General features: G+C 43.4%; 3 protein-coding genes across 13 annotated transcripts in view; all 3 read right to left on the bottom strand.

Moving 5' to 3' along the window:
- LOC125950918 (S-phase kinase-associated protein 1-like) overlaps nt 1–647 on the bottom strand; it is a 965-nt gene extending 318 nt beyond the window's left edge. Inside the window, exons 1-2 of the mRNA XM_049679305.1 lie at nt 553–647; nt 1–391 (exon numbers count right to left, since the gene is read on the bottom strand). The exon at nt 1–391 is cut by the window's left edge and continues 318 nt beyond it. Coding sequence (XP_049535262.1) covers nt 1–348 — 348 coding nt within the window. The 5' untranslated portion in view covers nt 349–391; nt 553–647. The remainder of the gene's footprint in view (nt 392–552) is intronic.
- Nucleotides 648–953: 306 nt separating this feature from the next.
- LOC125952258 (sodium/hydrogen exchanger 7) lies at nt 954–8,046 on the bottom strand. 6 transcript variants are annotated; one of them, XR_007468808.1, is made up of 14 exons: nt 7,636–8,046; nt 7,000–7,316; nt 6,647–6,933; nt 6,331–6,578; nt 6,052–6,254; nt 5,878–5,989; nt 5,657–5,810; nt 5,525–5,576; nt 5,224–5,253; nt 4,200–4,303; nt 4,022–4,130; nt 3,828–3,941; nt 2,427–2,884; nt 1,228–1,305 (listed from the first exon to the last, which is right to left on the bottom strand). XR_007468808.1 is itself a non-coding variant. In XM_049681619.1 (13 exons), the coding sequence occupies exons 1-13, from the start codon at nt 7,913–7,915 to the stop codon at nt 1,192–1,194; spliced, it is 2,124 nt and encodes a 707-aa protein (XP_049537576.1). In that variant the 5' UTR covers nt 7,916–8,046; the 3' UTR covers nt 954–1,191. The 6 variants fall into 6 exon arrangements, 5 of the variants coding, with proteins under 5 accessions (XP_049537576.1, XP_049537577.1, XP_049537578.1 ...); XM_049681619.1 differs by lacking the exon at nt 2,427–2,884 and having other exon boundaries at nt 954–1,305; XM_049681621.1 differs by lacking the exon at nt 1,228–1,305 and having other exon boundaries at nt 1,513–2,884.
- A 285-nt stretch (nt 8,047–8,331) lies between these two features.
- LOC125952684 (myosin-2 heavy chain) overlaps nt 8,332–15,000 on the bottom strand; it is a 10,288-nt gene continuing 3,619 nt past the window's right edge. For all 6 annotated transcript variants that reach the window (XM_049682309.1, XM_049682310.1, XM_049682304.1 and 3 more), the window contains exons 4-18: nt 14,947–15,000; nt 13,332–14,875; nt 12,782–13,250; nt 12,363–12,702; nt 12,112–12,271; nt 11,902–12,047; nt 11,542–11,830; nt 11,078–11,469; nt 10,902–11,014; nt 9,930–10,830; nt 9,633–9,835; nt 9,362–9,497; nt 9,070–9,285; nt 8,755–9,003; nt 8,332–8,687 (exon numbers count right to left, since the gene is read on the bottom strand). The exon at nt 14,947–15,000 is cut by the window's right edge and continues 173 nt beyond it. In XM_049682309.1, the coding sequence (XP_049538266.1) occupies nt 8,589–8,687; nt 8,755–9,003; nt 9,070–9,285; nt 9,362–9,497; nt 9,633–9,835; nt 9,930–10,830; nt 10,902–11,014; nt 11,078–11,469; nt 11,542–11,830; nt 11,902–12,047; nt 12,112–12,271; nt 12,363–12,702; nt 12,782–13,250; nt 13,332–14,875; nt 14,947–15,000 (5,311 nt within the window). In that variant the 3' untranslated portion in view covers nt 8,332–8,588. The remainder of the gene's footprint in view (nt 8,688–8,754; nt 9,004–9,069; nt 9,286–9,361; nt 9,498–9,632; nt 9,836–9,929; nt 10,831–10,901; nt 11,015–11,077; nt 11,470–11,541; nt 11,831–11,901; nt 12,048–12,111; nt 12,272–12,362; nt 12,703–12,781; nt 13,251–13,331; nt 14,876–14,946) is intronic.

Here is a 15,000-nt window from a genome sequence, read left to right as displayed (position 1 = left end):
ATCCAACAATCCCTTAATATCGAGATAGTTCGCAGCCAGAATCAGCTCGAACAACGTACCCTGGTCTACCTTCAGGAAGTCTGCATCCCAGGAGCTGATGTCGTCCGTGCGCTTCTCCTTGCTGTCGTCGTCCTCCACCGGGATTGGGTCGTCCTTGTGGTAGGTAGCCCACTGTAGCACCTTCCGCAAGATGGCTGAGTTAACGTTCGGCAGCGGGACGGCCTCATCATCGCCCTCATCCATACCGAGATCCTCCAGCATCGTTTTGATCGTACCCGAACATTTAGCAATCTGCACGTCCGTGTCGAAAATCTCCCCATCCGACGACTGCAACTTGATGGTAGGCATCTTTTTTTCTTTTGTGTTTGCGTTTTTTGGCCTAGGAAGCGCTCTAAAAATACACAAAGAGCGAAAAACAGGGAAGTGCAAATAGAATGCTTTGCAGTGCTGAATTGGTGTTTCGCGTTATGTTTCTTGCTCGCGTGAAGTAGAGGTATCTCAGTAAGCGAAATCTTTGCTAAAACAGCGCAATAGTCAATTCGCAAAACTTACCAAAATTCCGTGCGAAAAGTCCGTGTTCGTCGTACGAGATCAAAAATCGAAGTCGGGAAAAAAAACTCGTTCCTGCTGTGCTTGACAGGAGAGAGGGGCTCGAGCAGAATTATTCGAGCAATACTTCGAGCTGCTCGAAAAATCGAAATGTGAAGCCGGGTCCACATATCTCGCTCGCCGAAAACTCGCCGTTTGTTGCGGTCAGTGTGGTTCATTTTAAAATTGAAACGGAAAACAACGGAAAAAAACATTTTCACAAGAAGTTTTTTAGTAAAAAGCAAAGGATGAAGATTAATTCGTTTAGAGAAAACTAAAGAGCCAAAGGCATACGAAAATCAAGTTGGAGTAATCGTTATACTGTTGTTACTAAAACAGGAGAAAGAAGGATGATGTACGGCTGCTGTTAATCCAAACATTCGAGGCTTTTTATTTAAGAGATCACAAACGTTATACTTATGCACTGTTTCACACTTATGGCGTGCCGGATCCGGCAAGAGTTCGATGCAGCAACGGAGTTTGTTCCATATCGGACGTATACTAAAACTTTAAGCTTTTTCCATCATGGACAAGCCGAAGAAATGAGGTACTGACCGGCAAACTGAAGGTTTATGCTTGGTTTTCTTCGTTTTAAAGAAGCTATTAAAAATGAAAGATTTTGCCCCCGGCTCTTTTGCCCTGCTGTATAATGCGGTTGGTAAGGCTGATAGAGGATACATTAAACGAGCTAGGAATTCTTTCATCCATTATTTCCAGCTAACAAATTTGAAGATTGTTAAACAAAGTTCATAGTTAAAACAATCGTCAACAGTATAGATCAGGATAGATAAACCATCCATTCAAAAACGAAGTAAAGAACGAACGGAATGAGGTAGCAATGAGAGCACCGTTGAAAAGTAAAAAGAAGAGAAGAGAAGAGAAGAGAACAAGATAGTATCAGAAAATTAATGCTAGAGATGGATGCTTGATAATATAATATCAGTGTATTTCGTTTTTATTCTCTTTCCCTTAATGCGTACGGCGCTCCTGCGTGACACTAAAATCCCTCGTTTCTGCTTCAAGCACCAATGGCTCTTCTTTAGCCGAACACCTTCCAATCGTCGTATTTAACAGTCTAACCTACCCGTGTTCGATTAGCAGCGTTCACGAAAGCCGTATCATGTGGTATGCTTTTTAAACAGAAACTTCCAAACATTCAATACAATTTCAATATAATAATTCTTCTTTCGGTTCGCTATCCTCCTAAGACCCTTCCTATATTGGTCGTCATTTATTAGCTGTTTCCGCACTTGCTGAGATGCCCGTTTAACGCACGCTTTATAACATTCACCATTGTGGTATTCATAAGTACACCGATTATTTAAAACAGGCAAACAATCAGTAACAGCAATACGATTACTAACGTGCTTTACGCTTATGAATGGACAATAATCACAGAGTTCACTTTTCCGAATTCATTGTTTCTGAACTTTCTTCTGAACTTTGCCAAGGGGATAATGATATTTGGTAAATATGTTCTAAACTAATCACTTCTATTTCCAAAACCATTCTTTGTAACACAAGGAACAAAGAAGATGCCAAATGGAAGAATGGAATCTGTTTATGTCAGCCGTACTATTTTTAAAATAATGTCAGCGAAATGACTTGTAACTAGTTGTTATCCTCTTTTAAATTAAGCAGAAAAAACACGAGCTCTTCTTTATGAGATAAAAGACGACTTTAAAATGACTGCTGCCCCCTACCATTTTCCATTTTTATCTCTTATCATACCTTCTCGTGTATTTCTTGGGAACAACTTAGAAGTATGATTTATTCTTTCAACCACTCCATAGATAAGGCGATAGAAACTAAATAACGAACATGAAACTAAAACTTACCAATTAAACGAATAAACTATACAAAAAAAAGAAAACCATTTATATGGCAAACAACGTGGTAATGCTGCAATTTAGTTTAGGCACATTTTTGCACAATTTTCACTATGTGTTGATCCACGACAACAATGAGGAACCGGATCGTACTGAAGGCTATCTAAGCACTTCGTTTCATCTGAAATCAATGGTCGATATCAGGTGGAATGATTTAGAAAATGAAAAAAAAAAAATAAAGACAAACCATTTTCATCGGATATAGAAAACTAAAATAGATTTGTTAAAAGAAAAGGATAGTAAAAATTTGTCAACTAATACAACATGCAAGAGGAGAAACCATAAAGAGCTGCCAATTATTTACATTAGTTTGATCGGTCGCTTCCCTACATAAAGTTGGGATCTAAACTGCTTAGTGCGTTGATGGCATCATTTGCATCCCGTGCCGCATCGGGGCGATATCGCTGCTGCAGGAAGTGTTTCGTATTGGCGTGAGTTGGGTTGTTTGAAAATTAAGGTGTCCGCGATTCCGAATGTTAATAAAATCGAAGTGAAGTAGAGACAGAACGAGGGCGAAGAGGTATAAAACGAATGATGCATAAATATAAGGGTAGCAGTTCGTAATAGTTCGACGTATGTGCATCCACACAAACGAACGAACGAACGAACGAACGCACGGAGGGCGTAGGCATGCAAAGAACAGGTGGTATACATAAGTCGATCATATTATTATAACCTAGGATCATGGAATAGTTAATTCAGTTTTTAGTACAAAGGAAATGGGTTTGTTATCATGTGTCTGTAAAGTTCACTACATTTGGCATTTCACACAAGTGCGTCCTCATCTCATTAGTATAATACTACTATCTTTTGCATTTGCAAGAAAATGCAATTAATTTACAACTTGCACCCTCTATCTCAAATGTTCTACTAACCCCTCCGTTCATGCAAATGTTACTGCTTGCACAATATTTCATCGAGACGATGTTTTCTGTCCCGTGTTTGAGTTGTGTTATATCGCTCTGTTTAGAATGTAAGCGTATTTCTCCTATCAATTCATCAACAATTTCAATCCCGTGACTAGACAAACACACTGCTTCAGATCAATGGAAACAATGGCAACATGCATAAACAAATGCACGTATATTTTACAGAGCACCACAATGAACCTAGTGTGGTCACGCTTAGTTATTGTTTGTTATTTGGCGCGCTTTGCTACACGGGCCAGAGATTACCGAAAAGCTATGCTAATAAAAAGAAAAATCTTAAGCGTTACTGGTTAAAATATCCTGAACCTGAATACTAAACAAAATGGTGCACGATGCTGAACGAATGGCCATGGTATTAGTCGCGATTCTTGTAGCTCGCAAAGATCGTATTACGTTCATCCGAAACAAGGCGGATACTTACGCGATTGATCGAGTTGCGACGCCCACTGCCATCCGCTGGGCAGCCACGCGAAGCACGATCATCTTCGTCGATACACAAATCCGAGTCGGAATCCGCTCGGCGTGTCGGACCGTCCTAGCATAAAAGGGAAACAATCCAAGTATTCGTTAAATAGAAGAATTCAAAATGATGAGATGCCATGATATTGTCCCTACCTGGGTTAACTGTTCTGTCGTTGTTAACAATCGTGCAAGCGGGCTCAGGCAAACCGGTAACGTCTCGAGTAATGTTGGCCGAGAATGCGTTAGCAAGGGTTTCATGTACCTAAAGAAGCGGTAAGAAAGCGGATTTAATGCTACATTCGGCGGCAAGCATTCATTCCAATATACCTACCTCGAATCGAAATTTCCCCACAAACGCGCCAAAACAGCCTTCTCGTGACCTTTTCTAGTTCCACCGGGTGTGGTGGCACCTTCACTGTCGGGATTCTCCAAGTCCTTTGGAAGGGAAAAATCAATATTAGTATGATAAATGACGACTTACGTACAATCTAGTTAAAGCCAAACGGTTTCTAGTACCAAAACATTTAACACAAATACGCAAAAGAACGCAACTTTGAACGAAAATAGATGAACAAACACATTAAAAGAAATACGCAATCTATCTTGGGTGAACCGTTGTATCATTCATTTATACTCAAGGACACCAGTCAACGGTAACCATAACAAGGAGGTAGAAAGTGCAAAAATAGATAAAAATAAATAAATAGATAAAAATAAATATTAGAAAGAAAAATGACACCGTCTTAAAGACAAAACATTAAAGAAGAAAGGTCCTATACTTGCACTTGGCAAACAAATATTATTGCAAATTTGTTCTTACCAAAGAACTAGTCCGCCTGTCGACTTGTAATTGACTGAGATTCAAACCGACATCGATCGACTTCATTTAAACAAATAAGAATGCCGATAGACGATGGATTGGGGTAGGGGAGAAATCGAGTAGTTATAGTCATTAGAAGAAGGCTGTGTCCCTTTCAAACGCTTACAGCAAATGATATAGCTTAATGTAATCTACTAAGTGAATACTGCTAATGCACTAAAGTAGTAAAACATCACCAGCATGAAATAACTGATGGATGTTGATAAAACTGTTTGAAGTTATAATATGATGAAGCTATATTTGGTAATCACACTGTCTTATCATTTTTTACATTTTCATTACCGGCACTTTGCCATTCTAAACAAACGAGACACATCGACAAAAAAAATAACAAAACTGAAAGTTTACAGAAAATGAGAAGCATTGTACCAGGCAGCATGCATGCACACTCTACCGCATCGGACGATGGAGAAAAAAATAGTCAGACACACAACTTATAAGTAAAAACCATTGACTGATTCTTAATGCAACCTACCCCAGCCGTATTTTCCATCGAATTGTACACCTTTGAAAGCGAATGATTCGACGGAGAGCGTTGGGCAGTATATGGAGTGTTAACAGGATTCAAATGGTTTGCCATAGGACGGTTCCAATGGGTGGGAGAGATAGTAATGAGTGTCATATTGTACTGTTACTAGCAGACTAATTGTCTGCCATCGTTAACGAACATAGTTAACTGAACCATATAAATCAAGTTCCACGACAACGAACAAAAGGTGTGTGTGTGCTCGCAAAACTGGGACCAAAGACCGTCAAAGCCCCAACCAGATACTTACGCTTCGTACTCCTTGGAACGGTAGCACCTCTGTTTCATCGTCAACTCCGACACTAAAAAAGAAAAGATCAATTCAAAACTACGCTTGGAACCGATTGAATGCAATCACAATAACAGAAACGCGTGTGCTTACGGGATGTTTAACCAGTTGAGCAAGAAATTCGCCGCACCGCCCTGTATGATAACGGTCGTAATTACAATCAGTGACGTAGTCGTTAACATTGCCTGCCGCGCGTCCGAAACTGTGTTCCTTATTGCAAGTGCAAAAGACATGGCACCACGCAAACCTATCAAACAAGGAATAACATGTATCAGAATCTGATATGACTTGAATGTTGCTTTTTGTAGATTTACCAGCAAAGAAGAGCATGTGTTGAAAGTTCCACGAAATCTTTGGCTTTCTAGCAATGTTCAGCAGCGCTGATAGGGGGTAAATATTTACAGCTCGTCCTATAGCGGCACACATCTAAAAAAAACATTAATACCATTAAGATGGTCTTACTTATTTTCTAGAAGGAGGGATCTTACAAAACCGGTGAAAATGAATAACGGATCAAAGTGGTGTTTTGGAAACGTGAACATCGACACCCCAATGTACGAGAAGATAAAGTTCTCCGCCAAGAAGTTTAACAGTTCGAATATTTGCTTCGTTCGTATTCGAGAATCATCTGAAAGATTGTTGTACGTATAATGCGCCTGACAAATCCCGCAAAACAGCACCGCAACAACACCTGAATGTAAGCAGAACAAGGGAAAGGAAAACATTCATTAATGCAAAATTGTTGATATCCCAATCCAACTCTTTACCGGTGAGTTCGGCTGCTTCGGCTATTAAAAAGGTGCTGTAGGACATAAGCACAAAGAGGGCCGATTCCAGCAAAGGAAAGTCGCGTATACGCGTAAACTTTGTCATCATGGCCGTAACGCAGCCCATCGATGCGCCGATCAGCAGTGAAAAGGCAAATACGCTGAAGAAATCGCCTAGCGAACGGAGAAAAGCGTGTCCTTCGAATTCTCCATTACTCGAGTAATGCTCCCCGTAGTTTTGAATAGCCCTGTAAGAATGAATTTGGTTCAATGTAGAAAATTTCGGGGCATCTAAAATCTCCACTGCTGTACGCACCCACTGAGTACGATGGCAACCGCATCATTCAGCACACTTTCCCCAAAAACGAGCGCGTACAGATTAACGTCGACGTGCATATCGCTGAAAATGGCTAAGATAGTAAGCGGATCCGTCGGAGAAATGAGGGCTCCGAAGTAAAGTGTATCTAGGAAGGTGAAGCTCGATTTCAGCTTTGGCATTAGCTGTACGAAACCATACATCAGTGCTCCGATTAAAAAGGCCGAGAGCGTTGTTCCAATGATGGCAAACATTAAAATTGCTCCAAGATTACGGAAAAAGTATTTCTACAAATAGAACAGAATACAAAATAAGACAGCTGGTGTGTGTATGATTCAGCGGGAAGTAAATACCCTTTTCAAGCTATATCCAGCATGGAAAATGATCGGTGGAAGGATAATGTTGAAGAAGATTTCGGGATCAAAGGTCGCCTTCAGGTCGATTTCGTTCTCCTCGACGTTGGCAATCTCTCCTCGGAAGCTGTAGGTGTAGGTTTTGTTGGCCTTCACAGGTTGATCCGAACCGTGCGGCAGATTTCCCGGAAACTTGAGCCATAATGTGTCTGGTGGTAGGCTTTGGTTAAACTTAACGTCCGGTTGAGGATCGACGGCAACGTGAATTATCGGCGTTGTGGTTCCCGCATATCGGATGATTGCCCCTACGATGAGTCCTGCAGTAAAATGGGAGTATTAAATTGATTCTTTTCCAAGACCTTACAATAACTTTAATCTAAAGGGTCCTGTTTGTTCCGGCCCTTTGGTGGCTGTTTGTGTACAGCCTTCGGAACAAAAATAACTTTTCCTGTCGAGAGAACTGTTAGTCACTCGGACAGGGTTTCTGATGTTGCGCAAAGCGCGCTTCGTCATCCGAATCAGCAGCACCAGCTGTTAGCAGCATATGGAAAACTACCCAGAAAGTACCACGCAGATAACGAGGAAGTTTTTCTTCGAAGTGTGATTCACATACGACTTTTTTTCGAGATTTCTTACCGTAGATGACCGCTAGTCCTGTTTCGTGGAGCCAGGAAACGCGCCTGTGCTTGAATAGCCAGATAGTGAGCACAGTCAGGGTCAGCAGAAAGGTGTAGAGCAACAGATTGAGTGAATCGATTTGATGAATTTTGTTGGCTTTAGCATCGAGCTCGATATCGGTGGATTCGGCCGTAACGACCGAGCTGAGAAAACTCCATTGCCCTAGCACCAGAAGCAACAGCACCGGAAAGAAGTGATACGGCGATCTGTTTGGCGTTTTCACCCGCTGCCTGTTCATTCTATTTCGCTAACGTTCTGGCGACCGACGATGTATCTCGCCAAGGCCTTGTTACGCGCTGGGATTATCACTTTGGCTATCACGAAGCTAATACGGAAAAAATCCCCTTTAACTACTACACGAGCCCCCCGGTTTCGTCGAACTCAGATTTTGAGTAAACCCATTTTTCGAGCACAACAAAGCAGGTCGCTCGAAAAACTGCTCGAGATAATGGTACTTTTTTGGAAGTACCATTATTTCGAGCAGCCGAGAAGACACGAAACGTCAAAATATGAAATTTCGACCTCTACTATTTCAAGGTCGACCGTTGGCTTAAAACACCGTGATTTTACCGCGCAATTAGTGTCCTGGTGTAACACGTGGATGGTGATCCTTTCGGATGATCGAATCAACTGGGACGGCAGGTATGCAACAAATTAAATATTATTAAATATCTGTTCCGATCTCCGATTTATCAATTATCACCATGAACATCATTTAGCTAGTGCATGTAACTTGCGTAGAACTATGTGCTGTTGAATTCGTGTTGATTCGTGCTAGAGATCGTTATTGTGAAACAAATAATTTCGTAACCAGAAAGCGACAACAGGTCTCATCGCTACGGATCTTTTCCATGTTTCCTAAACTCCCTTATCGGAACAAAATACAACGCTAACCATCATGGACTCCGCAATCATGGGCCACCGGATGTGGACCCCGTTGGTGGAAGATTGGCGCTCAGCCGTTTTCGCTGTGTCGAAGGCATCATTGAGGGTGTCGGTGGTTTCCCAGTCTGTCCAGAGAGCAAAGGATAAAAATAATCTGTTAAATGGCATCATGGCTTTGGAAATCATAGTTACCCTTGCTAAATGCGGTGTACTGGCTGAAACTGGCCGTAGTTGAGCTTGAGAGGTTGGCCCTCCGGTTGGACCGTTACCAAGCGTCTGTATAGCGACAGGTCGTTGTGCTTCCCGATCGATCGCTTCGGTACTATTTGTGCGTGACGATGAACCTCCACGACGGAACATTCCCGAGAGCTTTCCTTTGAGATTTGTTTTGCTGGATCGAATATCTCCGGCTAAACTGAGGTCGGAATCCGATCCTTGATGCTACATAAATTAGTCAGTGAATTGAGTAACTGCTAAGACAAGTTTCCATCCACATTACACACTTACCGAATAATCGCTTTCCGTGCCTTTGCTGCGCGTGAGACTCAAACTCCTTAGCTTACCCATGATACCGCGTTTCTTTTTTCTCATACGAGGCATATCGCTTTGCGTCGAACCGGTCGATAACCGTGAATCAAGGCTCGAGTCGCGGCGCATCATACCGTAATCTGAGTCGATCGATTGTAAAGATGACATACTATCATCGCCCTCCTTCCATATGAGCTGTGGACGAAATTACATATTACAGTTTTGGGTTCTCTACATATCCCAAGCGAGCGAAAATGCTGTTGAACGTTACCCCTTGCTGCTCTGCTTGCATCGATTGGTCCAAGGAGAGGCTCTTCCTGTAAAGACTTCCACCGTTTCGATTCACCCTCACGACTGGTCGACCGGGCGCGCTTTCATGCATAGCTTCGTTTTCCTGAGACGCAGCCCTACATTGTAGGATTGGAAGAATCGTATGTTTTTTTTAACATATATAATGACGGGCGAGCCGTATGTTTAAGAAGAATCGTATATTAATTACGCTAGAATGGTAGGACATAGATGGGGGCAGAAGGAGAACATACCGTCGGATTCCTCCGCGCCGCACACGTTCTCTGTCTTTTTCCTCGTCGCACAGTCTCTGGTATCGTCTTAGATCTTCAGACGCTTCCGCTACTCTAGCTAATACTGTAGTTATTGACTGCTGTGGATTAGAACCCCCGGGACCAGGTGAAGGACTCTTGTGGCGCATGGGTGGCGTTGGAATGGGTGTATTTGCGGTGATAGTCTGTTGGAAGTAGTGTATAGCCAACCAAGTCAATTATCAATCATTACGCAGCTAGCACCAAACAGGACTGCTGCAAAGCACTTAAGCGACCTACCTTTCCAGTGCTTGTAGTAACTGAATCCTTCGGTAATGCTTTCTGCATGTCTGGAGCCAACTTCACGAGCTCATCAACGGTTTGAAGAAGCGCAGCTATCCTTCTGTCTCCTTCGGCTTCTAGCCTACGCCTGGTGACACTTTCGCGTTCTTTTTCGTACCGATCTCTATCGCGGCGTAGCTTCTCGTTCGCGGTACGTAACTTGGCATGAGCGTCCCGGAGCTCAAGCAGATCACTTTGCAGCTCGGTCACCTTTCTCCTGCCCTCTTCAATCTCCTCTTCTGTTGTCTTTTTAATTTGGTCCACCTTTCGCTTTGACTCTAGCTTCTCTTTATCTCGTTCACGTTCCACTTCGTACAGTGTCTGGCGCAGATCGCGTGCCAAGGTGGATGTTTCCTGCACGAGCCGTTGCAATTCTTCCCGTTCTTTCTGCCAGGATAGTTCAAGCCGTGTTTTTGTACCCGGAACCTTGGACTTGCCGCTGCCCATGATTTTTTCCTCTTCCAGCTCATTAATCTTCGATTGCATTTCCGATATCTTGATTTCCGAGGCACTCAGCTCGGAAACTAGCTCCGTGCGTACCTTGCTGGCCTCAAGACGGGCCTCGCTCAGCTCATCCTCCAAGCAGCCGATCTGTTGCTCAAGTGCCACAATTTTCGTCTTATCATCATCGTCGCTACTACTGGTTACCGATGCGATACTACGGCGGTTTGCCTTCATATCGCCGATCTGTTTTTGAGCAGCTTCCACAAGCTGTTTAAACGTATCGCGATCCCTTTTGAATCTTTCACACTGCCGCTGCATCGCCGTTAGCTCGTTGTGCAGATTAGTGACTTGTTGTTCGTACCGCAGACGGGTGGCCGCAACTTCGGACTTTACAGTCATCTCGGAGGCTTCCAGTCTGTAAAACAAAACGGTTGGTTTGGCATAAATTACGCTCTGCTTCGTAATTAGAGCGATTGGGTTATATACTTCGCAAAAGCCGATTTGAGTTCCTGTTCCAACTGAGCATTATGTTCACTAAGTGTCCGTTGGGTTTTGTTGATACGTTCATAGTCATCCAGCTTTCCTCGGAGGTCTTCGTTCTACAAAAGAAAATCAACGCATCCATACGATTTTGTTTCATTTACAGTTGTTTTTCCACTTACGTCTTTTTTAAGTTGGTTCACTTGATAAGAATTCATTTCGTTTTCCTTAAGTAACTTTTCGAATTCATTCTGCTTATCTTCGAGCGATGATTTCATGCGATTTCTCTCCAATTCGATCGTCGCAACACGGTTGTCTGTACTTGCTTCAGCCGTTGCAAGTTTCTTCTGTGCTTCGACCAGCTTGCGGCTAAGGTTCGTATTCTCCTTTACCAATCGCGTTTCGATTGCCTCAGATTGGATAAGTTTCTCCTTCACTTTTTCAGACTCTTGGGACTTTTCGCGCTCGGAAGCTAGCTGGGCACGTAGCACCAAATGTTCTTCCTCCATTGTCTCATGCTTTTGTAACAGTTCCTCAAATTTCCTGTTCTGCTGGTGAATCTCGGTTGTTAAATCTAGACAGATAGAGAAACAGAAAGCCGTAGCCTTTAAGTTATTGTATCATTCTACACTATCGGTTTGCTTACCTTCGTTTTGCTTTTTGAGTTCCTGTAGAATTTTAGACGACGCACTGTCCTGCTCGCTGCCATTTGTTTTACTCTTCAGCGAAGTAATTTCTCTTTCCAGGTTTTCTTTTATCACTTCAGCATTCTTTTTCGATAGCTGTAGCTCCTTCTCCATATCCCCTAGTCGGCTTTCCATCTTTGATTTCTCCTTGCGTAGCTTTTCCAAATCTTTCTCCGCTGTTGTATGCTTTTCCTTTTCGCTTTTCAATTGTGTTTCCAAAAATGTTTTACTTGATTCAGCAGCTTTCATCTAGGGTAAGGAGGAAACGATGGAGTTATCTTGCGGGCATCATGCCAAAAGCAGTATAAATGATTACATACGTTGCTATTAATGCGGTTGATTTTGTCCTCCAACGTCTTGATCTTATCATTTTGTTTCTTGTTTTCATCTTCCAGCTTCTCAACGGTACGTTGTGCTTCGTTTAGCTTAGCGTTGTGCTGTTCCAGTGTTTCTTTTTTCAGTACCCCTGTAATGAGAGAGACTCAGATAAAATCTGCTAGAAAACTGCGAGTTTCTACATTTAATGTTACCTATTTCCGTAGACAGCTTATCCCGTTGCTGTCTTATTTCGTTCAGTTCTGCCTCAAGCTGTCGCTTGTCCTTTTCCAATGTAGTAATATTCATACCTCCAGTCTTTCCAAGAATGGCTCGCAAATCACTGATTTCCGTTTCACACTCATCAATCATTTTCTAAAGCGATCAATAGATTTTTTAAACTCAATTCTACTCCTTCAATGGTAATCAGATCGATAAAGACGGTCAGCCTAATTCCATATCTTACCTTCATTTGTAGCTTAGTGTGCATATCGGTCGGATTCTTCGGTAAACGTGCTGGGAGCTGGCTGGACGATTCTTTAATGATGAGCTGAAGTCGTCTATCCAGTTCCTGGTTATCCTTTTGTAATTGGTCGATTGTGTCATTTAGTTTTTTCGTATCCGCTGCAGATGTCCCGGTAGATTTACGGGCCTGCTGTTGAAGTGACTTGATTTCCGATTGATATTTCTCGTTCTCTTGCTCCAGACTTTGCGTTTTAGCGCGCAAGACAGTGGCTTCTTGCTCAACGACCTGTATCTGTCGCTTCAAGTCTTGCGCTTGCTGTTCCGTTATTGTTTCTAATGACCTGAAACGATCAATGTGTATTCAATTGTATTCTCATCCAATACCAAGATTGTGATACTAATAGTAGTGATGAATCTTACTTTGACTTCGACAACGTCTTTCCTCCTTTCGACTTCGCCAAAGCCATCTCAGCCTGCAACCGTTCGAATTCTCGATCTTTTTCAATCAGCTTCTTTCGTAACTCACTGATCTCATCCTCCATGACGGTGATCTTTTTCTCTTCCAACGGATCTTTCACTCCCGGGGACGATGATCCTTTGTTGCCTATAAACGACGGTAGTTTCTTACCGAGTTCCTTCGTTTTGGATGCTAGACTCTCCTGCAGGTCTTTGATTTGTTCGCGACCATGTTTGTTCTCTAGCTCGAGTTCTTCAATTTTGCGGCGGAAAACGGCCATTTCTTGTTCGTTCAATTCCAGTTGCAGCCGTAGCTCAGCAGGATCTTCTTCATCGGAAATGCCTTCGTCCTTTTCTATCGGTGACGGTTCCGAACTTGATCTGGATGTTGGTGCCGGGCTTAGCTTTCGTCCTTTGGAGAATATACTCTTGGCTACACACGGGATAGTTAAAGAAAGATGAACATAAATAGTGATTCTGAGGGTTTAAAGGAATTTGAAAAGGTTTTAGTTACTTTTAGCCTTTGAAGCCATTTTCTTCAGCTGCATAACTAGGGAATCATTTTCATCTTCCACGCGAGACGATTTGCGCCGCAAGTTTTCAGCTTCCTCTTCGGCGTACTTCAACTGTTCGCGCAGATCAGCTTCCCGCTCGAGCGAATCCTGTAGATCTCTCAGTAACTGGGCTGGATCCTCTTGTGATCCACCGCGTGTAAGAGATGCTCTCGAAATTTTACTATCAGCTGAAGTTGATTTTCCGATGTTACCCAAGGTTGGCGTTTTCTTCGTTGGCGTCGATGGGGTGGATGCAGTCCCTGCGGCCGACTCTAGCTCGGCTTGCAGTCGCCTAGCCACTTCATTTGAAACCTTCAGTTCATCCTCGAGTTGCTTTATCTTAGCCGCCAAATCGCCACTCGCGCCCAAGGTGGCCTTTTCTGCCTCTAGCTGCTCGATGCGCCGATCGGACTTTTTGAGCTTGAACGATAGTATCCGACAGTTTTTGGTCGTTTGGTCCAGTTCCTTCTTCAACGAGGCGTACTCGTCTGCCTGATCCTCACGGAAGTTATCGTGCATCTCTTCGATTTCCGTTTCCATGTTGCGCAGTTCGCGCTTGATTTCCTCGTTTTCGTCCATCAGCTCTTCACACAGCGTTTCTGCTTGTTCGAGCTTTTGCCTCAGCTGTTCCTCCATGCTTCGGCTACCGCGTGCATTAAGGTCCGCGGACATCTCCTTCAGCTTCGACGTAAGGAACTTCTTTTCGTCCTGCAAATCATCGATCAGTTGTTTCTGTTCATTCACCTTCTGCTGCAGCTTGAGCGCCTCGGAAGCGGCCGTTTTGTTGGAAACGGTATCGATGGACGCCAGGCGACGCAACAGGATATCACTTTTGTCGCGTTCCGCCCTTTCGGCACGAGCCTTTACCGTTTCCAACTCCCTCTTAAGACTTTCAATTTCCTCCTGCAACTCGCTGGTGTTGATATGGTCAACAATTGTTGCTTCCGTTGCTTCTGTAGTGTCGGTGGTGGTCGAGTGCATGTCGTCGTCGGTTTTCATCTTTTTGTCTTTGATCGATATCAAAAACTTAACATCGTCACTGCTTGAAGCCGGGACCTGAGAATCGGTGTGTATCGATCGCCCATTTTTCGGTTGGATGGAGGTAATGGAAGGAGTTGACACCGTTAAGGCAGGTTTGGTCGTCGCAGTCGCGCCAGAATTCGTGCTCTCTTCAATGCGTCTACGACGTATAGTGGTTTTCGTTGCAACGCTTGCGCTTTCACCAGGAGCTCCACTGGTTTTGTCTTTTGTGGCAGTCAAACCCGCTAGGGAACTGGTTGAACTGGAGGAGGATGTGGACGTAGCTGCAGTTGCTGACTTGGGTCCAGTTGAAAGCTTTGCTGAGGTTTGAGTTGATGCTGCGGAGATGGTGCCACTGGAATCGGCTGGTGTTTCTGGAATGGGCTTACGTCGCCTTCGCTCAACTTTTTCTACAGGTATAGCTTCCGGTTCCGGTTTCGATGGTTTTAATACCATTTTGGCTGAAACCACGGCATCGGTCTCTCTAAAATTATTGACAAAACCCCCCGGCTGGCATTAGAGAATCCAAATGCAGCACTTTAAATTCTATCTTACGTGTCCTTGCTCGTATCGCGCTCGGCACTTCCTTGTCGCTTCATGAGATTCAGC

Source organism: Anopheles darlingi, chromosome 2 (assembly GCF_943734745.1).
Source record: "Anopheles darlingi chromosome 2, idAnoDarlMG_H_01, whole genome shotgun sequence".
Taxonomy (NCBI): domain Eukaryota; kingdom Metazoa; phylum Arthropoda; class Insecta; order Diptera; family Culicidae; genus Anopheles; species Anopheles darlingi.
Note: the sequence above shows the minus strand (reverse complement) of the source record. Positions and strands in the feature narration are given on the sequence as shown.

Excerpts from the sequence above, each read along its gene's own strand:
- LOC125952258 (XM_049681619.1), bottom strand. The coding sequence starts at position 7,915 with ATGAACAGGCAGCGGGTGAAAACGCCAAACAGATCGCCGTATCACTTC. Across the intron at positions 3,942-4,021 it reads CGACAGAACAGTTAACCCAG|GACGGTCCGACACGCCGAGC; the intron begins GTAGGGACAATA and ends CTTTTATGCTAG. Across the intron at positions 1,306-3,827 it reads GTCGCAACTCGATCAATCGC|CTGGAAATAATGGATGAAAG; the intron begins GTAAGTATCCGC and ends CAAATTTGTTAG.